The sequence below is a fragment of the Salminus brasiliensis genome, chromosome 21 (assembly GCF_030463535.1).
Source record: "Salminus brasiliensis chromosome 21, fSalBra1.hap2, whole genome shotgun sequence".
In the NCBI taxonomy this organism is placed as follows: Eukaryota; Metazoa; Chordata; class Actinopteri; order Characiformes; family Bryconidae; genus Salminus; species Salminus brasiliensis.
In genome coordinates this window covers 12514954-12538677 of record NC_132898.1, presented here as the reverse complement: position 1 = coordinate 12538677, position 23724 = coordinate 12514954, and the positions used below count along the sequence as shown (strand labels likewise).

The 23724-nt window shown below is 40.6% G+C and overlaps 1 protein-coding gene across 4 annotated transcripts in view; it reads left to right on the top strand.

Moving 5' to 3' along the window:
* iqsec1b (IQ motif and Sec7 domain ArfGEF 1b) overlaps positions 1–23724 on the top strand; it is a 286544-nt gene that overhangs the window by 150400 nt on the left and 112420 nt on the right. Inside the window, exon 1 of one of the 4 annotated variants that reach the window (XM_072666407.1) lies at positions 7344–7419. The exons of the other annotated variants lie outside the window; for them this stretch is intronic. Coding sequence (XP_072522508.1) covers positions 7397–7419 — 23 coding nt within the window. The 5' untranslated portion in view covers positions 7344–7396. Of the gene's footprint in view, positions 1–7343; positions 7420–23724 lie in introns of those variants that run through there. 4 annotated transcript variants of the gene reach the window in all.

Here is a 23724-nt window from a genome sequence, read left to right as displayed (position 1 = left end):
CTAATGAGATTTGGATATGACTAAATTGGGGTGAAATTTGGGGAAAACCCCACCTATATGTATTTGTTGACAAGCTGAGAGATGCAGAACGTCACTTGGGGGACTATTATTTTCGAGTAATATTAGAGGATTAATCACAAGTATGACACTGTTACACAGCATTACGCAGTTTCTCTGGAGCGTTGTCCTGCCCTCTTGACCAGAGTTACACAGTTCACTTTCTGGCCTGTCAAGCCTAGAGTTTATAGACAGTATTGGGACACCTACACATTACACCTACTTTTATGAGTTTGTATGACCCATACTTGTAAAATCCATATCCCCTTTTGCAGCTCTAACAGCAGGTTTGGAACTCTAGAGCGTTGGAGACCTCTTTTTGGACTGTGCTCTGTAATTTTACATGGTCTGCCACTTGGTGGCTGAGTTGCTGTCATTCCTAAACGCTTCCACTTTTCAGTAATAGAACTCTTTGCTGATCGTGGAATATCTAGGAGGGAGGAAGTTTCACCAACTGGCTTGTTTGCAAAGGTGGCATCCTATAACAGTACCATCCTGGAATTCAGTGAGCTCTGTAAAGCCACCCATTCTTTCCCTAATGTTTAAGGCAGACTGCATGGCTAGGTGCTTGATTTCATACACCTGTATCAATGGTACCCCTGAATTCAGTGATTTAAGAGGTATGTCCTAATACTTCCTAATACGTCCTAATCTCCTTGTTTGGGGGGTGGGGGGGGGCTTTTATTGGCACACTTGGCTTTTATTTAATTGGGGGGAGGGTGTTGGCTGATAATGCTAAGAAAAATGCTGGAAATAAGAGTGTGCACAGCTATGCTTTTAGTTATTTATCAGGTTAGTTAGACAAATGCAACAAGCCTTGTAGGTTCATATTTTTGTCATTTCCTGTCACAATATTCGTACCTGTTGAAGTGATTGGTTGATATTGCACTGGTGCTCCTCAATCCGATTACCTCTTGCATGTGAGCATTTTTGTGTGCACTTTAGATCCCTATATAAATTTCTTGTCTGAAACCTGCACATACGGTTTTGTGAAGGTGTGTTTGTTAATGTAGTAGCAGTGGGACACAAGTGAAATCTCCCATTCATCCTTGTTGAAGGCCTTGCCTTCATTTGTTTGGTTTTTATCGTTTGCCCGTTCTGCGAACATGCTAGTGACAGCACCAGAAAGCAGGTGTGTGTTGAGTGCCAGGGTTATCAGGGGAAACAGAGTGAAGTGGTTCAGCATGGCTTGCTTGCTGAGATGCTTGTATGACAGCTGCTGTCTTGGTAACCTGCTGCGATGCTGTAGTTACTAGGTGACAGGAGCTGGAGTTGACTCCCTTTGGGACTGGCTTACTTGCCACACAATCACAAGGGAAAAGCATTCCTAGTCGACTGTACACACACTCACACGTACATGCTCAGCTTGTCTACTTGTGCATTCTGGACTGGTTTTATTTAAGAAATGCTGTATTCATACGGAGCCCAATCTATTAGAAGCTTTAGGACCTGGACAAAATATCAAATATTGTAAATTATTGCCCAGTCAGGTAGCTGTGTGATCCACTAGAACCAGCGCAGCACACACTACTAACACACCATGTCCATGTCACTGCAGAGCTGAGAATAACGGGGTTAAAGGAGGAGACAGAGTATACAGAGAAACACATGGACTGCAGTCTGTATTCACAGAACTACACAATGCTCATATATGGTAAGTGGAGCTGATGAATTGGACAGTTCATAAAGAATCAGCATTGTGATATTGTTATTGCTTGGCCTCCATTGTTACCCCAAAAGAATTTACTTTTGTCAGGTTGCGTGGAAACCTCGGTCCATCAAAATACTATATTAGCTGCATTCACAAACAGCTTCAGATCAGCATTACTGACAAGGGAAATGCTAAGTACTGCAACTTGTAGTGTTATGTTTGTCATTTTGTGTTATATGTAGCATACTGAGTAGATTAGCGTTGATCTAAAGACATTTCCACACTGCCTCCAAGTTGCCATCAGAAATATGAAGATATACCCAAGAGGCCTCTATTACACTATTAGGTTTTACAGGGTTAATTTGGAAGGCTTGTCTATACATCAGCCAATTTTCAGCCTGAATATATACGATTGGCAGTCGATCAGTAATCTAGCCGATCCTGAGAGCTGGTCAGATCATATGAGCCACATTCTTCAGGTCCTTGTTCAACCGGCAATGGCAATACAGAACTCACTCATGGAATCAGAACCACACTAAAGCCAGTAGTAAAATCCCCGCTATCTGTGCAGGTAGAATGTGGATAAAACCAGCCGGGTGGTTTAATACCATATCGCAAACTGAGTATATTTGTAGAATGTGTAAAAGTAATGTGACTCTAGGGGAAACCGGGTAAAGCCTTAACACCACTAACTTGAAACCCCTCTCCGAGGTTTATCACTTCACCCAGTACAGTGAGTATCAGCAGAGCTAGCTTACTGAACACTAAAACTGAGCTAAACACTGCAGTTCTGTGTGGGAATTCACAGATTCTCACAGCTGGTGCTCAGAGTTTGATAGTGTTGTTAAATGGCCCACCCTTGATCAGGCTTTTTGAATTGAAATGCGATTGGTGATCGGTATCGACCCCAAAAACACTGAGCGGTTCATCTTTAAATGTCTAGATAGGTACTTCGTTTCCCCTGTGACCGAAGCAGTATTTAATGTGCATGGCCCCCATTAATGGTTTCAGATGACTAACGTATGGGTATTAAGTACCTTATTCATTCTCGTGATTCTTCTCACCTGAGTTATTATTTCATCTTTTATCTGTATTCCCAACTGATCAATCCCGTAATGAATTGTGCCTCTGCTCTGGAAAGCCTTATTACTGAGCGTTTGCCAAAATCACTCACTTGAGTCGAGCACCATCTGCCAACCTCCCAAATATAATTAAACCCTTTACCTGCTTTATCTGTTTGCACAATAGTTCATTAGCTCTTTAGGGAAAAGGCAGATTCTCTGATGCTGTGACTCGTTGTTAGCCTATCTGTAAATGAGAGCCACAGCAGAAAACGGCTATTGGTAACCACAGTCGTCATTCACATTAATCAGATTCCTGTTGATATCATTTCACTCATAACTTCCCTGACAAAGCCTGTATGATTGATCTTTGTGTTTACATGTTCTTGGGAGAGAACTGAAACAAGTAGTATTGCTAGCTCTGGATAGGCTGTCAGGCTAATAAATCTGTCTTTCACAAGTCACTCAACATTGATTACTCAATTTGGGTTAATATCCTCTGACCATGTCAGCAGATCATCAGTTAACTGAAAGTAAACTTGTTTTGTGGCCATAGCTAAGCTTTTGCCTGAACCTAATTGCTAAGACAGTAGAGTAAAATGTAAATACACACATGGCTTATTGAGGAGGTGGGGGATAAAGAAAAATTCATTGTTTTCATCTTAACCAAATATTCTAAAAGAAAATCTGGGAAGATCCACAAACCTTGAGAATCAAATCAGGGTCTCGCACAGGCTGTCGGACACATCAGTAGGACTGCAGGTAATCTAGTAAAATCATGGGTTTCTTATTAAACTTTGAACACACAAGCTATTTCGGCTAATTATGTATAATTAATGATTAATATAATTAATGTTTATTGTATTAATATTCAAGATATTTCACTTCCTCCCACAGTCATACAACTTGGGACTACTTAAAACCCCCTGAAAAGAACTTGTCAACCGTGGTGGACACCCATGTGTGCCCACTGTCCTCTGTTTTGAAAACCAAAATATGTTCACCCTACTTTTATCTTTAACTAGTCAGAGAAGCATCAGCTGGCTGAAATCCAATATGTGCTTTGTGGAGCTGTTTGCCTGCTGCATAAACTAGTGCCAGCAGCAGAAGTTAACATGGACCCTGGACAAAGGACACATAACATATTTGACATGAGATCAGTGTTAGCAGTGAATCACTAACTAAGCAAATGTTTGCAGATAACCATAATATAACATAATTCTAATAAGCTATAGAAGAGGGCATTTTAAGCGTAGGGGGTCTTTTAATGTAATGTGTTGTGCATATACACAGTTTGATCCTACAAAGAGGTACAAGTGTGTTTGTATAGGTTGCATGGAGAGAAGCTTGGAGCTTTCAGGACACGTATGCAAACAGAATATTTCGACTTTCATTTCACAGTGACACATCCACAGTGACGGGACCTGCCTCCCAAACCGCCTCTGTTACCATAGCTACCCGTGGACCACTCAGGTCTCTGGATCTCATAGCCATGCCACTGATGAGGAGCCGAGCCACCGTCTGCAAAAACAGTGTGCATATGTATGAATCATTTCTATTATACAGTAAATGTCATATACACACGTGGACAAAATTGTTGGTACCCCTCGGTAAATGAAAGAAAAACCCACATGGCCACAGAAATAACTTTATTCTGACAAAAGTAATAATAATAAAAAAAGTGCTATAAAAATTAACCAATGAAAATCCGACGTTGATTTTGAACCATGCTTCAACAGAATTATTTAAAAAAATAAACTCATTAAACAGGCCTGGACAAAAATGATGGTACCACTGAAAATAATGTGAATAATGTTAAATCAAGGTGTGTGCACTAATTAGCATCACAGGTGTCTACAATCTTGTAATCAGTCAGTGGATCTATATATAGGGCTACAGGTAGTCACTGTGCTGTTTGGTGACATGGTGTGTACCACACTCAACATGGACCAGAGGAAGCGAAGGAAAGAGTTGTCTCAGGAGATTAGGAAGAAAATTATAGAGAAGCATGTTAAAGGTAAAGGTTATAAGATCATCTCCGAGCAGCTTGATGTTCCTGTGACTACAGTTGCACATATTATTCAGAAATTAAAGAGCCATGGGACTGTAGCCAACCTTCCTGGACGTGGCTGCAAGAGAAAAATTGATGACGAATCAAAGAGACAATACAAATGGTAAAGAGATAATACAAATGGTAACAAAAGAGCCCAGAAAACCTTTAAAGAGGTTAAAGGTGAACTTCAAGCTTGAGGAACATCAGTGTCAGATCACACCATCCGTTGTTGTTTGAGCCAAAGTGGACTTCATGGGAGACGACCAAGGAGGACACCATTGTTGAAAACAAATCATAAAAAAGCCAGACTGGAATTTGCAAAACTACATGTTGACAAGCCCCAAAGCTTCTGGGAGAATGTCCTATGGACAGATGAGACAAAAATGGAACTTTTTGCCAAGGCACATCAGCTCTATGTTCACAGATGAAAAATAAAGCATATCATGAACACTGTCCCTACTGTGAGACATGGAGGAGGCTCTGTTATGTTCTGGGGCTGCTTTGCTGCATATGGCAGGGTGTCTTGAATCTGTGCAGGGTACAATGAAATCTCAAGACTATCAAGGGATTCTAGAGAGAACTATGCTGCCCAGTGTCAGAAAGCTTGGTCGTAGGTCATGGGTCTTGCAACAGTATAATGACCCAAAACACCCACGAATGGCAACGAGGAAAACATTGGACTATTCTGAAGTGGTCTTCTATGAGCCCTGACCTAAATCCTATTGAGCATCTTTGGAAGGAGCAAACATGCCGTCTGGAAAAGGCACCCTTCAAACCTGAGACAACTGGAGCAATTTGTCATAAGGAGTGGGCCAAAATACCTGCTGAGAGGTGCAGAAGTCTCACTGACAGTTACAGGAATCGTTTAATTGCAGTGATGGCCTCAAAAGGTTGTGCAACAAAATATTATATTTTTATATATATATATATATATATATATATATATATATATATATATATATATATATATATATATATATAACTTATATATAAGTTAAGGGTACCATCATTTCTGTCCAGGCCTGTTTCATGAGTTTTGTTTTTTAATAATTCTGTTGAAGCATGGTTGAAAAGCAATGTTAATTTTCATAGCATTTTTATTTATTATTACTTTTGTCAGATTCAAGTTATTTCTGTGACCATTGTGGGTTTTACTTTCATTAACCGAGGGGTACCACCAATTTTGTCCATGTGTGTATATGTCGTTGAAATAAGATATATAGAGTCAAAATTAAATAATGATTGTGAACTGTACATTAGGAATATTATACTATAACTTTCAGCTTTAATCTGAGATTGACTGAAAGGAATAGAAAAAAACAACTAGTTGGACAAATATAAACTAATGGGATATATCCTTAACAAAAAATTGTGTGGCTCTTTTATGCACCACAGTTCCTTTTAAAAACAAAGAAAGCAATTGGAAAGCGCTGTTCGTATGCTGGTAACAAAGGCAAATCAACCCCCCCCTCCATGACTGTCAAGAACCTGCGTGAGGAAGGTGCACCTTAACTGTAACTTCTTTCCAAAACTCAGCATTTGAAGTATGCTACAGAACATCTGCTGGGTTTTGAAAACCAGTTCTGTGGACTGATAAAGTCCAATTAGAAGTCTTTGGCCACAGGAAACAAGAACTGTATTTCATGAAAAGAACCTCTTGCTAACTGTGTAGAAGCGGACCTATCATGGTTTGGGTTGTGTTGCTACCAGTGGAATGGGAAATACTGCATGGGTAGAAGGAAGAATGAATTCCAAAAATTACCAGCACATGTTGATAGCAAATATGTTAAAGCCATATGTTGAAAGATTGTAGCTGATAAAAGGTTGGCCTCATATCTCAAAACCACTTTGGACTACCTGAAGAGACACAAGCTGAAGCTTTTGGAAGGACCCTCACAGTCCCCTGACCTAAACAACTATAGAAAATAAGAGGATAGACCTTTAACCAGCTGTGCATTCAAGATGACCCAAGAATATTTTAGAGCTAGAGCCCTATTGCAACATTCGAGCTATAAGAACTGTAATACTTTTAGCAGAAGTATTTGTAATACGTGCTAGCAAAAGCAGTTGCAAAGGGGGTGTTACTCTTGAGGTTGTAGGGTGCCCAAACTGTAGCATGAGTCACACTGTTGATTTTTATTATTTTTTTTAATGTTCTTAATACCAGAACAGCTGTCTTTGGATTTTCAAGATATATTACATTTGTTTAGCTACAGATGCAGTTTACTACTTCTCCAAGGATGCCCAAACTTTTGCACCAGCCTGTCTGTAATGTACATATGTTTGAATGCGTTATTTTGTTTCCACACAGGGCAGGATTCAATCAAAGAGATCCCAGCATACATACAGTATACAGAGTTTCCAGCATACACACCAATGTAAACACACGCACATTCATACTCTCTCACACTCGTCTAGCCCCGCCCCTTGTGGCTAAGCTTGAATGAGCTAGCCGAGCCTGTCTGCGTGTGAGCGAAGAGGTGTGTATGTGTGTGAGGGAGCAGCATGCGCTAGACTGAAACTCAGCCGCTCCGCTTTCCCGCGCTTGACACACACAACGGGCACCGCTTCATCATGGCTTACAGATTCTACCGCTTGTGAGTACTGCATAGTGTATTACATGGTGTATGTGTGTTTAGGGTATGGACGTCAGCTTAAATGAACAGTAAGTCATTAGAGGCGTGATCTTGCCTACAGTGTAATCCATGTCGTTGTGTTTGTTGACTGTTTCACTGTCTAGATGAGTTGTTCCACATAATAGACCCACCATACGTACAGAACTGTCATCCTCACAGTAACACAAACTCTGCCGTTCAGACACTTTGTTGTTTCTAATGCTGTTCAAATGCGTTCGTGTTCTAGCCAATTCACACCGCAGGTACGTTTTGTTTGCGCGTGTGTGTGTATGTATTGTTATACACAGTAATTTGTGTCTGACTGTGTCTTGCTCCGTGCTTTAATTCGTTTGCAGTGTGAGAGGCTGAACGTGCTCCGCATGTATCCGCCGCTTTCCCTCTATCTCTTCTTCTAAGCCGGGATGGTGGTTGTGGTGGGGGCTGGCTGGGGGGGGATAAGACACGTCTCACACATTCCAACTGGAGGCTTTTTTTTCTACTTCATTTTACGTAGTGCTGATGTCACACCTGCTATTTCTGGAAAGCGTATAAGGCAGCTTTTTGCTGAGCACCGCTGACGTTAGACGGAGGCAACACACCAGTGGTTCTTCTGCAGCGTCTTTTCAGTCCTGACACACGCAGCTAAATTCTCCAGCGCTTTCACCACTAAGCTTAAGTCCTGTGGCTAGTCTCTGTCCGTGCGTCCAGGATCCTAGAGAGTTCCCACTGTTGGCTTGTTTTGGCCTTCTTTGGGATTGCTTAACCCTCAGATGTCGCAGATGATCGCCAGCAACAACAAAAACGAGCCATATTGTTTTGGATGAAGTCCTTCTAACCGGTTGCTCACTGACACTAATGGAGAAATTCTGACTAAGGTGCGACACCTGTTAGCCCGGGCCTCGTCAGTGTGAGCAGTGTTATTACAAATAAATAAATAAATTACACTTTGACTTATTCACCAACGGTTCTTAAGATGAAATGTCTTCTTAAAACCCACAGATGTCAGATTCTGACATTCACCAGTGTTGTCTTATTTGAGATTTATTCAGTTTATGAATACAGTGGGATCCAGCATTATAAGAGCAGGGACTTTCCTCAAGGACTAATTCTTAGGAAGATGAATGAGGTGAATGAAGCCCAGTAATGCTGATTGTGTTCCCAGCAGTTTTACTAAAGTTAGGTGTACTTGTATGTACATTCACAATGATTTCAACAGGGGAGAAGTCTATTAATATTCTTTTTAAATACCGTGCTTGTGATTTATTTCACTGATTCAATTCAAAGAAGCCATCTCATATCTACTGCAATAATACACCCATGAGCCAAAACAGTATCACCACTCATAGGCTGCTTTTCCACTGCAGGGTAACCTTCTGGTTCTGGTGGCTTATCAACACGGCTGCGGTTTGGAGCCCAGCACAGTTAGCTTACCGTACTTGGGGCCACAGTGTACGCTGGGAGGGTTGCAAATGTAGTGTTAGGAGTCTTGCCCAAGAACTCAGATTGATGTAGCGCAGCATAGTCACCCACACTGGGAATCGAACCCCAGTCTCCCACATGGTGTGGTAGCTCAGTGGCAGGTAGTGGTGTTATCTGTTGCGCCACAACCACCAAACAATGAGAAGATGGGAGGCAACAGGCAGGTTGAGGACTTGAATGTATTGCTGCACGACTTAACCATGCTATATTAAGTAAATTAACAACCCACAGTAATTCCATGTGAATTACAGGTGTACTCCAGTTTTGAAGGATTGTCTTTTTAGCACCAGTAAATCCAAAAAGCAGTAGTTTACTCTGTATAACCCCATAATGGAGTTGTCATTCAGGAGACACAAGCATGGGTCACGATTAAATTTAATTTCCAGTACATTACGCAACACAGAGTTTAGATATTTCCAAAAACATAAAAAGACCCCCAGTGAGCAGCCAAAGGTGACAGTGGCATGGAAAAACTTCTTCAGAGCTGGAGGAAGAAACCTTAGGTAGAACTAAGACTCACAAGGGGATCCATCCTTCTCTGGTCTGAACTATTTATAAATTATTAATACGGTCACTGTACCACCACATAAGACTGTTCTACTGCTCATATAACTAATATAATTGTAGTAGAGAGTAATGAGAGTAATGATGGTCAATGGTGGTAATAATAGTAGTGGTAGGTAGTTAAGAGTCCATGTAGATTTTAACAAAGGTAGCAGTGGCCGGAGGGTGGGTAGCTAGTCTGACACAGGTAGCAGGGGAGAGAGATGATTGATTTAGCAACACAGCAAAAGGAAAAAGAAATGAGATATGGCAAGAACAGTATGGCACGGCCTTTGCATTAACCATTTGGCCCTGCAGTGGAAAAGAGGCCTTTAGCTGATGCAAATAGCATTGATGTACCCCATCACAACAGTGCATGTCTAAGTCTGGGAAATGGACAGTAATTAAACAGCCGGTTGTCTTGTTGTATTCTGTAAAAATAGTCAACCATGAAGATCTGAGCGACTTGGACAAGGGCCAAATGCTTTTGGACAGACAACTGGTTGGATAATCTCCAAAACAGCAAGGCTCATGGGATGCTCCGGGTTAGCTGTGCTGAGTTTACTACTGACAGTTGTGCAGGGAGAGACAATAAATAATAATAAATAAATGTCTATCCACATGCTCCAATTAGAGCTTGTTTCTGTACTGTTTTACTGAAGAAGGGTCACTTTGTCTTTAAATGATGAAGTTAACAGAACAGTTTTTCTATAAATGTTATTCACCTCTATTATACTTGAAAGCAATCAATGAATAAATAAATAAACAATCTATGATAAATCTGTACAGTTCAACCTTTCACATTATAGGTGAGCAGTGTGATTGTGTTTAGTGTTAATGTGATATTGTTTTATATTGTCGCAGTCATGCAAAAATCTTGGAACTCCAGAAAAGCACCTTTACAGGGGAAGGAAAAACTAGACTTTCAATGGAAGTCAATGTAAAAAGATTTTAGTGCAGGTCCGTGCAAAGAGAGCAGAGTTAGTCCTGTTTGACCGGATGTTTCTGCAGTGGGTAATTTGTTATTTGAAAAATAACAGTCTTTGCATTTTGTGTTTTGATGCTTTTATAACCTTATCAACACTTGAACTATTGGTGCCTTTTATTGGCCCATTTGTTGTGAATTTGCAATGTTTACTTTTTTGCTATGTTGATAATCTCGCATCAAATCTTGCATACAACATACATGTGGTTTGAAATGAATTAAGTAAACTACCTTCTATTGTACAGGATAGAGATTGTTTTTCTCTTTGCATGTTCCAGCTTAGAAAGCCAGGGTCGGAGATGCTACCCCTTAACAGCCTTGCTCAATGGCCCCACCATGGGAACTTGGTGTACCCGGCCATTGAATCCACAACCCTGTCATCAATAGCCCAGGGCTCTGAGCCACTTAAATACTCCGCATGTACTGATTATTCTAAAGGAAATTGTATATATACTTAGTGTCTCATGGATGAAGGTATTTTGAAAACTGATATTTGCCTGCATGAACCAAAGATTTTAGAAAACGTGCACTATTTGTGTGAACGCTTATGTTAGTTTGAAGGAAACAGACATTTGTCTAGTCTAGATTCTACAGGGAACAAGCTTTTCAGTGATGCACAACATGATTTGTTTGGATCGCATGTGGTAGAGCTGAGCCTTCATTAAATGTGGCAAGTACTTGGGAATCCAGATAGATATAAGTAGATGTGAACTGACAACAGCTGACAACATAAACAAATTTCTGTTGAGCTCAGACATCAGAAGTTCAGAAATAAATGACGGTGCTGAAAAAATCATTTTGTCCTCCAGTGACCCTCCTTAAATAACTGCATTATGTAAATTTGCATTTACAGAAATAAATGACTCTACTCTTCCACACTGCTCTAAGGGTTCATATCCAGGTTGGGTCAGGTGGTCAGTCATGGCATATGTGAACCCCTGGACTGTGACTTTCTATTGCTTTTTTGTTAAAAGAAGATGTTTTGCCTCTGAATGGTACACGCATTTCATGCCCACCAATATTTATTGTTTGAGTTTCCACCGTTTTAACACTGACACATTAAACGAGTTAAAAAAAGACAGCCAGTCGTGTGCTAAGCCGCAGCTGTGTGGTTGCATAAGATGGCCCACGACTCCCATCTGTTCATCAGCCTCCAGTGCCTGTGTGTATCCCGCTGCATTAGGGCCGTGGGGGGGCGGAGACGGGGGATTGAGACTGCCGGTCGAGTCATGTGACTGCCTTTCAAGGTCACTCTGGTCGTGCGTTATTTATTCCTCAGGAGCGGCCTATGACTAATCACTCTCACTCTCTTCCCCCCCTTCTTAGCCAGCCTCACCGCTAGGGCTGCCTGATATTTCACTCGTCAGTCAGGATGCCATGATGCACACACCAGAGATGTCCTGATTTATTGTAAAGGTTTGGTAGTGGAGCTGATCAGGGATATATTGAACCTGATCAAATTCCAGCTTTGTTTTTATTATTATGTTTTTCCATTTTTCCATTTTTGTTTATTAATTCTTTTTTTTGTCCTAAAAATAAATGTAATAAAAATAATATTAATATTAAAATATTTTTGTACTTAAAGAATTCTTTATCCTGTATACTTTAAATAAGCTGATTTTATTACTCTGGTGGGCTCATTGCCTGGTCTACAGCTGGGACGGCTCACAGGAGCCATGCAGCATAGCATATCATCTTTGATTAGGCCTTCCCTGAAAGGCGCTTCGCTAAGTCTGCCTATCATTAACATTTAGCCTTTTAGCCTCACTTCCATAGTCTGAGTGTTTATAAATGTTGTCAAGTCACTGTACTTGTACAGGCAGATTGATACCTTAGTATTTATTGCCATAATCACAATATGCTTCTCTATGCACAATATTTTCTCTGCATGGGCTCTAGGACTTTGGTGCAACACCAGTGATGCTGATGAAAGGTGGCACTGTGCAGTGTTGTGCTGGAGGGAGGGATATACACCAACCTGCTGGCTCAAAATCACACACACTCATACACCAGCACAACGGCCAGCGGAGCAGAATCCAACTGACTGGCTATCAGCATCATTTCCATTAGAGTTATGCTGTCTGGGAGCAGATGTGTGTGTTTCCAAGCTAAGCAAAGTGTGAACTGTAACACATCTGGTATCAAGTCACATCAACACACTTGCTCTTAAACTGCTTTATCTTTGTGTGCACTGTTCTGTAATCTAGAATAATGATGGACATGGAATAGTCATATTTAATCATTCATATTTGACAACCAATTAGAGCTTGTTTTTGTACAGTTTTAGTGAATGGGGCTACTTTGTCTTTAAATGATGAAGTTAACAGAACCAGTTTTTCTATAAATGTTATTCACTCCTATTATATGTGAAAGCAATAAATAAATAAACAATATATAATGAATCTGTACAGTTCAACCTTTCACATTAAAGGTGGGCAGTATGATCATGTTTATCGTTTCGTGGAGGGGAAAACTAAACTTTCAATGGAAGTCAGTGTAAAAAGATTTTAGTCTAGGTAATTATGGAGCATTTCTATTGGTCCTTTCTTTATAAAATATTGACACACTGTAAAGAACAACTGCCTGATGGATAATAGATAAAAATAGAAATGAAAGGTTTGTCACAGTGTGCTTTTCTGATTATATTGGATATATTTTCCAAGGTATCGTCCGTGCAGAAAGAAACCTGACCAACTGCATGTTTCATTGCATACTACCGTTGTGTGGGTCGACATTTGTGCCTACATGTTGCGCCATTTTGTAATAAGATTATTTGACTAATGATAGACATTATAGGCATAACATGTAAATGAGGGAAGTATATGAAGGAAGTACTATGATTGGTATTAATATAAGATATGTAGGGGTTCCGAGAAGTCCTGTGGACTAAAACGCTGCCACAATGATCCAAGGATCACTGGTTTGAATCCAGACATGCTGTTTGCCATCCGCAGCCGGTCCGAGAGAGCACAGTTGGCCTTGCTCTCTCAAGGCTGGGTCACTCCCAGTGTGATGTTGATCAGCACAGGCATCTGTTAGCTGTTGTATCAGAGCTGGGGAGCTTCAAGCTGATCAAAAATGCTCCAACATGAATTAAAATAACTTTTTTTGTTGTCAATTTTAAAATGTAAATTGAAAGTCAAGGTTTTGTACGTGTCCAAGTTTTTGTTGTTTTGGAGCTACAATGTTTTTGTGAGATGACTATAATTAAAAACTTTAACTGTAGGACTATAATGGCTTGCAGTCATGCATCCAAATTGTTTCTAAACCTAGTGTGACAAATGAGTTTGAAACCTGCCTGTCAAGAGGTGCCCTTGATCCTATCAAATAATTATAAATGGATGATGATGAAATATTTAAACACCTGTTTTAATATTTGATGCTTCCAGCACTTGGTTGGACAGCACTGGCTGCTTTTCTACAGAACATCTGTAGGATCCTCAAGCTACGATTGGCAAAACACATTTAAATATTCCTAACAGCCTAATGAATTTATAATGAGCGTCATACATACCGAATTGGCCAGTTAGAATTTTCTTAATGACGCCTTTGGTCGCGTGATCCCAACTGTGAAGAGTTCTGTGTTTTATTGCTGACCTTCATCTCAGAATGTCTCAAGTTTGACCAGCTTGTGTATAATTAAGGCTGTTTTGTTAACTTCTTACATCTGGGTTAAAAAGCTAATGTTAGCTGTCCAGCACTGATGATGATGACGATGATGATTGATATCTGGGAGCTTTTTCCTGGTAAATAATTGAGCTGTCTTGCTTTGTGATGAAGTGTGCTATTAATAACACAGTGATGTGGCTGCTGCAGGTCTTTGATGTTACAGGTGGAGTGTGTATTATACTGCCAGGGTTTTCCTTCCAACATATCAGTTTCAATATTGCCATCAAGTGGAGTACCACAACCCTTGATGCCAGAACAAAATGAAGACCAAAAGTACACTTTTTGACCATTAAAATACAATTACGGAGCCAAAAAAAAGTTAGTTTGTACATTTTCTGCAGTTAAAAATCGTAATTGCTAGCTAGTATTCTAATAAAGTTTACATTAGCCTAAATGGAGATTCATGGCTGATATTGATATGTTATTATGAACATTTCTGCCAAGGTCTAATGTAGAAACTGCGTTTAGTACAGCTAGATTAGCTTTATTTAAACTGTAATTACAGTTAAATTAATGGTAGCGATTTTTAAGTGCAGTAATTCAGCATCACCATGTTCTGCTCTCCTAGTGAACAATAATAATTATACATAATAATAACACATCTTATTGACCAATATTACCAGCCGAATGTCAGCCTCTGGTCTGTACTAGTCTGTATTGTACTGAAAACACATTGACCACTTGGTACATCATGCAGCTCTATTAAGCTACTGTAATTTGCTCTACACGATCAAGCAGCATGTTGAAGTACATCGTGCTTTTATGAATATGACGTCTTGTGAAATCTGGTGCAATCTTTCAGTCCTGCTGTTTTTTGCATATGTGACGAGGGGATCCTAGGTGGATCCTTTAGGATCCTAGGTGGCTGCTGTGGTGTCCCAGGTATTTTCTCAGGTGTTACCAAGTGGTTGCTGTGGTATCTCATGTGGTTTGTTGGGTGGTGCTAGTGCATTTGTGTCCGTGTCATTGCTCTATGGGCAGAAACTGACCACTAAGCTTTAGAGAAGGGTTATTACAAACTACTTCAACAGGTGGACCAGTCTCTAACACCAGCAAGGTGGAGCTCCGGTAATGGGGCAGAATACATGCATAATGTTTCATGCTGAGCAATTTATGACTGAAATTCTACCATTGAAATGTTCCATTCCCTCACACACTGCACTGGCATCTCACACTGACAGACAGGCTGGCACTATGTGGACATCGCTGTGCCATCAGTCTTGGCCAGTCCTGACTTCCTGGGCATCCTGCATTAGCCCAAACACCTGGCCTGTCTGGCACTGAATGCAGCTGTCTAGACACGTAATGGCTTACATGTCAATGCGGGGTTGATGATGCAGGAAGTCTGGCTGCATAATGTATTGCTTGTTTATTGTTATTGTGTTTTTACTGTGCTGCTGTTGCTGTACTTTGCTGCATTGATGACACAGATGGCTGCAATATGTGCAGGAGCTCTGTACATATGACGGGCCATTGTGTTGTGTTGGCGGTGCTAAAATTAACTTGCAAAACTAGGTTGAAAATGTAATTTGGCACAATATAAAATGAGTGTGGTTGGTGTAGTGTAGTGTGTAAAAACACTGCATTCCACCTGGCAGAATAGGGTTCCATTCCCTGTTCGGGCAGAAAGACCACACTGCATCAGTAAGAGGCAGTGCAGGTTCTTAAGACCGAAAACATGACAACATGGCAGATATGAGATCTGTCACATGAGCTCTCATCTTTCTAGGAAACTGCTCTGATTGCTCTAATCTCTCGCTCAGAATATCAATGTGACTTCTTCCATTGCTGCTTAGTTTCCACTCAAAGTTTCTGGAATAGCTGTATGGAAAATGCACACACTAGACATGTTTCAAATTGTGTACTGTATTCTTACACTGTAGACTCTTGATAAATTAAGGGTCTAAATCTGAGTCCCTTGAGTCAGAATAGAATCCAGTCTGACTGATCTTCCTGACCATTCAGCTTTTTTTCTGTAGCATTTGTGTATTAGCCTCAGAGTTAGCCTCCTCCTCCCAGTTCTGAATGCGCTCTTCAGTGCTGGTTTAAAAACTGAGAGAGGTGTGCGGTTCTCCCGCTGGTAAAACAGAACTGGAGCTGAATTGTTACGAAAATAGACAATGCCGGGATCGGATCGAGACATCTCTACTTCAAATGGTTCTTAGATGCTATAGAAGAACCATTTTGGTTTCCCCAAAGAACCATGTTTCTAATAAAGCTGTGAGAGTGTTAACATGGTTCTGTGGTGACATTTTTAAGAGGTTGTACATACCAGATGGTAAACTAGTAACTACGAATAAACTCTGTGCATGTCAGAAGATCTGCCAACTAAGCTTAGACATCTGTACGAGATCTCACAGCAATGACATCGAGTTGCCCTCAAACACTTCAAATTATCAAACAAAGTGTGGTATAAATCCCCCAGCATTGAGTTGTGGAGTCATGGAACTCTGCTCTCCAGAATGATTATGCTCCATCCAGTACTTTCGGGATGAACTGAGGAGTTAAGCATGAAACACTCTGTGTTGTGAATGGAATCAGCTCTTCACAGCAATACTCCAAAATCAAGTAGAAAGCCTTCCCTGGATAGCAGCAACAGTTACCCCACAAAAGCAGGATGTACTCCAACTGCATTGCCCCCTAATGGCTCCTGCCCTTTCTGCATGAATGGCAGCGCCTGCAGCATCTAAACAATATATGTTCAACTCTCTTCACTTTCAGCAGTGTTTGTATGTAATCTCCTATATTAACAGAGCACAACTTTCCACTTCACTAAAAATGTATGAGCACATTTTTTTGAGTGGCAGGGCAGTATTTTGTCCAGATCACACAACCCCCGGGATGCATGGCCCACAGCTTGAGTTCCCCTAATCAGGCGCTTATATAAGGAAAATCGCAGGAAACACTTCACATGCTCATGAGTGGAGGGGGGGGGGGGGGGTCAGGTTTTTTTTTTTTTTCCACAAAAGTCTAAATGAGTCCTTGGATGGCTGATTTCCAGCTTTGTTTTTGAGCCACTCTGATTGCCTGCTCACAGCTGAAGTCGGCAGTAAACAGATCAACAGTGAAAGCAGCTGGAGACTGCTGACATTTCATTTACCTTTTCATCTTTTTTTTCTGGAATCGTTTTATTCGCCGACAACACTGAAACCTTTCAAAGCAAAGGTTGAGCCTCTGTTTCATCTCCGCAGTGAAAGCTCATCTAAAAGGTAGTCCTATCCACCTCCAGTGCTGCGTCTCAACATTAACTCTCACTTCATCCTGCCAGGCCGTGCGACAACAGCCGCACCACTCTGCTTCATTATGGTGCTGGAGGATAGAGAAAAAAAGAAAAAACATGTTCTCATGTTCTGTACATTCTTAATGGCCCTCGCTGTGGTTTCAGAACAAAGCCTTAGCCTTGCTCTTTGAATTTCTTTAAAGCTTTGAGCTTTTAAAGGACCCAAAAGGATATCTTCAGCAGTACGTTTAATAAGCGCACTGTACGCCCCCCCAAAAAGCAAAAATGAACAGTTTGAGAAAAAAGGCTAATTCACCATTTCTGTATCCTTAACCCAAATGCAGCTGATTTGTTGTCTGAAGTTTGCTTTTTAGTTGTGTGCTAGAAACTGGAATAACAGTACTCTTGGAGCTAGACAGCGCAACATTTGTCAGCGCAACATTTGTCAGCGCTTTGGATCTAAGAAGTGTGTCCTACTGCGTCAGAAACTACAGAACTACGTCTGTGAGATTATTTAACCTGACACAGTTTGAGGCAAGTGTGTGTTTACCTAGTGCGGTCATAGCGCCGGACCATCAGCATTGCTAGGTGTTCCTACCTCTTGCGCAACCCACCCTGACAGCGTACTTTGATGCCAAGCTGCTCTTTCCCACACAGTACAAACAGTAGAAACAAAACAAAAGGGACCCCAGTTTTTGTATGTGAAGGAATTTGGGGATTGCATATTTAACTGGGTGAAGGTGAAGTTACAAGGAGGTCCCAGACATTTATATTTTATATTTGGTATTAGGTATTAGTATAGAATTATGTGAATTGGAATTTTTTTCATGACCCATAATAATTTTTTAATGTTATTTTAAAAAACAGTGTAAATATATATGTACTGATCTGAAGTTGGCTGATTGACTGTGCAGCATGTTTGTCCTGAAAGGCAGAAACGTGAATTTAGCCAATGAATTATCGAGACTCATTTGCGCTACTCCACGAACTCTCGCCTTTTAGCTAATGTCCAGCACAAAACTAAAGAGACAAACTAAGTAAGATGACTAAACCTGTCTGGGGTGGTTGGTTAAAAGTATTTGGAGTAAGGGGCAATAATGTTAATTATATTGCTTTATAGGGGCATACTGTGGTTTTAAACACAGCTGTAGCCTTAAAGTGTGTGTGAAATTATCATCTTAAAGCAGCATTATGAAAGAATGGGTATTTCTTGCTCCTGGGCACTCCCTCTAGGTAGGAAAACTAGTTTACTTTACTTTCTTACTTTGAAAATGAACAAAGCATGTGGACTTTCATGGGAATATTACCAAGATTAATATTGCGGGATTTTACACTGTATGACTGTTATGCAGCGTTACACAGTCCCCATATAAGTTCCATAGTGCAGTAGCAATGTTCCAGCCCAAAATGGCAACGACAGACACAGCATTCTCCAAATTGCTTTTTAAGTCAGTGCTTTCAGCATGATTTTGAAGCTGTAACTTGAAAGTAAAATTGCTTCATAATGTTGCTTTAAGACTCAATGTAGCTCACTATTTCCAACTTTATTAGCTGGGCCTTGAATGTGTGCTGAACTGTCAGTTCTGTTACGTCAGCGAACAGTAGCCTGAGTGGCTAGCATTGTGCTGAGTGATTGGAGAGAAGGAGGCCATCCTATCCACTCAAAGAGAGCAAGGCCAGTTGTGCTCTCTGGGACTCCTGGACACCTCACACCCTAATCTATGAACCTAATCTATAACTGAACTGAGCTTCTAAATTTCACTGAACCAAACTGCATTTAACTGCAACACAGTACTGATACATAACATGCATAGCATAATTTGCACTGTGATTTTTGCACAGCTGTGCAGATGTAACTTTCCTGTAAATGTTTATATCATTATATCTGTACATAATAGTTTGTATATTGATGTCTACCCAGGTTACATATGGATATGCAGTGTTCATACCTGTATAAGTACAAATTTCAGATTATAATTTTGTTTTTCAGATCTTTATTACTTTAAGTACTTTGTTTAACATATTATTCTTATTCTTATTTATTGTTTAGTGTATTTTATCCTTGTTAACACTATTTGTTACATGTCATACTTGTGTTGCTCCCACAAAGTTAAATTCCTTATATTACATGCCAATGTAAACAGAGCTGGCCCAAGGTATACTCGAATTACACAGCCGCTTAGGGCCCCAACGTCACCAGGGGGTCCCCAAGAGCACCAAGATATCATGATAAAAATATATATTTAAAAAATAACATTGAGTAATAAAACAAAATGGTATTACACAGGTAAAAGGGATTTTACATTCATTTATTATATAGCACAACAATGGTAGATTAATTAATTTCTGCTGTTGGCTGCAGCCACTCTTGGGCCGCTTGGATGGTTGGATGGGTAAAGGCCCGGGCGTTTCCGCGGATTGGTATGTGGAGCCCCAAATGAAAATCTGCTTATGGCCCCATAAAGGCTTGGGCCGGCCCTGAATGTAAAAGACACATAGACGTATGGTTATAACGGGGTATTGATGAGCCTTTATGCTGTATAATTGTGTGGCTTGTTAGTTTCTGGTTAGCGTGTTAGCTCTACACTAAGGTATTAGCTGGTGATTAGAGTGTTTTCGAGGTTTCGTGAATCAGTACAGCCTTGTTATTTTGAGGTGTAGCATGAGGAGAAGGTGTGCAAGAATATAGCTGAATAAATATTCTAAATGTAACTGAATAACTAATTAATTTATTCATCATTTATTCATTTTTTCAGTTAACTTTTGATCTGGTTGTTGAGTCTTGTTGTTGATATCCGCATGAGGCAGCCATGGGCCTGCTCTGGTGCAGTCACTGTTCTCATTATACTCTTGCACTAGTCTTGCTATCATATAAGGGATCAGTGTTTTGGCTTTGGGCTTTTTGGCAGAGGGATGGTGGAGGATGCAGTGAGTGAAGTGAGTCTGAAGGGGCATTAATCAGATCCACTAGAGGGAGCACAGCTCTAAGGCACTGTGTCTTTTTCACACACTTTTTTGAATGCATGGAGAGATGCTGAAAGGATCAATAGCGCTGCTTTGAGGAACATCAGGGAAAAGCCCGGGGAAGCATTCTCAGAAAGACTGGGTGTTTTTCTGTGCATGTTAACAGCAGAGCAGTTGTACATTTACAGAGCTGTGCAGAAGTTATCTCAGAAAAGATCTGAGAATGTTTTATTTATTATTTTTTTCCCCTTGTCACTTTTTTCCACCTATTGCCAGCTAAACATCACTGTAGCCAGAGAAGAGCCTTCTAAGTGCTCTCTGTCGAAGTGTTCCTCTATCACACTCGACTTTGCAACCCTTTAGGTGAAACACTAAAAACTTCAATGAGGCTAATATAGCTTACACATGATGACAGCTTTAAACAGGTAGCATTGCGCTGAGTAATCTCATGTGTCTCATATCGCAGCAAAAACTGCCATTGCCAGACATACATAAGGAATAAGTCAAGAAACTTGCTGATCCACAGTAGACAGGGCTATTCGTAGCTATGATTTTGTGTCCTTTAATTGAATGGGTGTAAAACTTTCAACATCACTTTGTATTCAGATGTTCCTTAGAGGAGATGACTGTTGTTTAAAATATGAGAATTTCAGATTTTCTTAGCTGAATGTCTGGAGAAAAGTGCTCTCTTTCTAAAAATCTGTCCAACTTGCGTTTGAAGGCTGTGACACAAACCGCTTGGAGAACTTTTTCATGACCATTAAAATGTGCAATTCAATGTGCTCGTTCATCCCTAATCCCTGATCATCTACCCTATCTCTAGATGATCAGCCAAGACATATTAGTATCTGAGATTGTAGCTGTTTGGCCATGTGACATGCTACCTATTTTTTTTGTTTTTATAATATACAGGCATTTTTAGCAACACAGTGGATAAAAGTATTGGGGCATATGTTCATTCATTGTTTCTGCTGAAATCAGTAGTATTAAAAAAAAAAGATTTTGTCCTGCTTTTGTAGGAGTTACTGTCTCTACTGTCCTGGGAAAGCTTTCCACTAGGTTTTGGAGCATTGCTGTGAAGATTTGATTGCATTTAGTGATTTAGCGTTACTGAGGTTAGGCTCACCATACCACCTCATCCCCAACTCATCCCAAAAACTAGTGGATGCAGAACCATCTTTCCAGAGAGCACAGTTTCGCTGTGCCACAGCTCAGTGCTGGACGGGCTTACCCCTCTAGCCCACGCCTGGCATTAGGCATGGTGCCAATAGGTTAATGTATTGTTAATTTCTCTAGAGAGTCCTATTGTAATTTAAAGTAGCTGAATGCAATCATTAGAAGGGGTGTCCTCAAACATTTGGACACGTAGTGTATAGGTTATTTAACATGCTACTACTGTTTTTAGTCGCAGTAAGTATTTTAGTATGTTCTACTGTTGTTTTTCTATGCAGCATTATTTTTAGGTCTTGGACATCCAACTACTGTATTTAGCAGTGTACGTAGCATGGAACTATAGCATGTAGTCATGTGATGTTACTGACGTATGTCAGCTATGCAACAGTTTCTGCTATGCGAAATGCTGCTACTTGTTTTAGTCATTTAACATTTTTGGCACTGCAACATGCTAATGTGTTTACATGTGCAGCTTGCTATGACTGTTTGGACTATGTAGAATGCTACTGTTGTGTGCAACATAGCTTCGTAAAAAAAAAAAAATATGAAGAATTCCAGTTTCACAAAACCAAAGCTCTTGGTTGATGGATTTTTTTTTTCCCCCCATGCTTTAAGACCAAGTCTTTTATCATTTAAGAAAAATGGTAAAGCACACTCTGTCTCCCCAATTACCTCCTTATTCCTTTTCCCACTGCTGATATGCCAGTCATTCATTTTTAAAGAAAGGCCCATACTTAAAGTGAGGGATTGTAAAATCAGCACTCAGCGTTTTTTGGTACCTCTAGACTTCATGGCTTTCTTTATGGCCTGCCCTGGACTGCTGTACAGTGGACAGCTGAGAAGCAGTAGAGGATTTATTGAGCTCTATCAGGCTAGATAGAGCTTTTCAAACCTATAGCCATCACTCAGCACTGATGGAGAGGCCACAGGCCACGCAGCTTCGACTCATCGTTCCAGCTGTGACCCCATCTGGCCCCTCGTGCCCCGCCAATAACTCCAATTACACGCCCATCTGCCCTGGCCAAGGTGGCGGCGGCCTCACGGGGGTTTTTAAACGTGTCCATCGTACTCAGAGTGATGCTCAGCTCCATTTAACGCTTATTGCCACCCCCCAAAAGCCTGGCCGTAGAGGCGCTGATAACACTCTGGATCGTTTTATCAGGTCGCATCTGCACAGGCCTGACGCCCCTTTCGCTGAGAGGAATTCGAAGAAAAACGCCTGACTGGGTGTTGACACGGCCATGTGTGACAGCCAACACCACAGAGAAATGACCAGTAATGAAGTTACACTCCAGACAAGGTGCTGCTTTAGAGTAATAGCCATAAAGCTGGAGTATATTATTCTCCTGCCATTTTTAATTGGTGAATGAAACACACATTTAACCTTAAACGTAGCGCTGGGGGTAGTGGCAAAAATATAATGATTCTTCAAGATTGCGCTACCATACAGGATTCAACAGGCATTCTGTGGTTCTTACATCCCATAAGTTGGAACAGAAAAATATATATAAAAAAATTGATGCATAAATGCTCTTTAATGGTCATGCAGGCAGATGTAGGCTGAATTTCTGTTTATGTAGTGGTATATCCAGATATGTACGGAAAAAATATCTAGCACCTGCAGCATCCCAGAATTCCCATATCTGTGTATAACGGATGAGTCCAATAACCTTTGTGTGTTCATTTTTTCATCTACAACAGCGGGCTAATTAGAACCTGGTGTGTTTACATAACTGTAGTTGAATTTAGCAGCAAACTGGGTATTTCATGTTATTCAATGGAACAGCAGTGGAAAACTCTGCCACGGTCAGTGCCGCCAACCACAGCAGTGGAATAGACCAGATGTCCATGTTTCATAAAACAAGGTTGCTGACGACTTGTAGTAGAAATCCAGATGTACCTGTTTCTGGGCAATGAAGCCTATTAGCGTGTGTTTAAAATGCTTTTTGCTGGACTGTGAACCTAGAGAAAAGCAATATCGTTTATTGACTGGCTAAGTGACTGACTGACTTTGTTGAAACGTGCATGCACAAGGACTGCCTTGGTTCTTCTACTGACAGTCTGAGGACCACATTTTGCAACACGTTTTTGTGCTGCAGAGAGAAAGGTGTAACATTCGGTAAGCTGAAGTTCTAATAAAATGATAACCAACACAATCACCCCATCCAAGTTCTGACGGTATCCACAGTTTACACAGAAAAGTGGCGCAATTTTATCACTCTATGGATTATATCATTGCATTGCCCACGTCTGT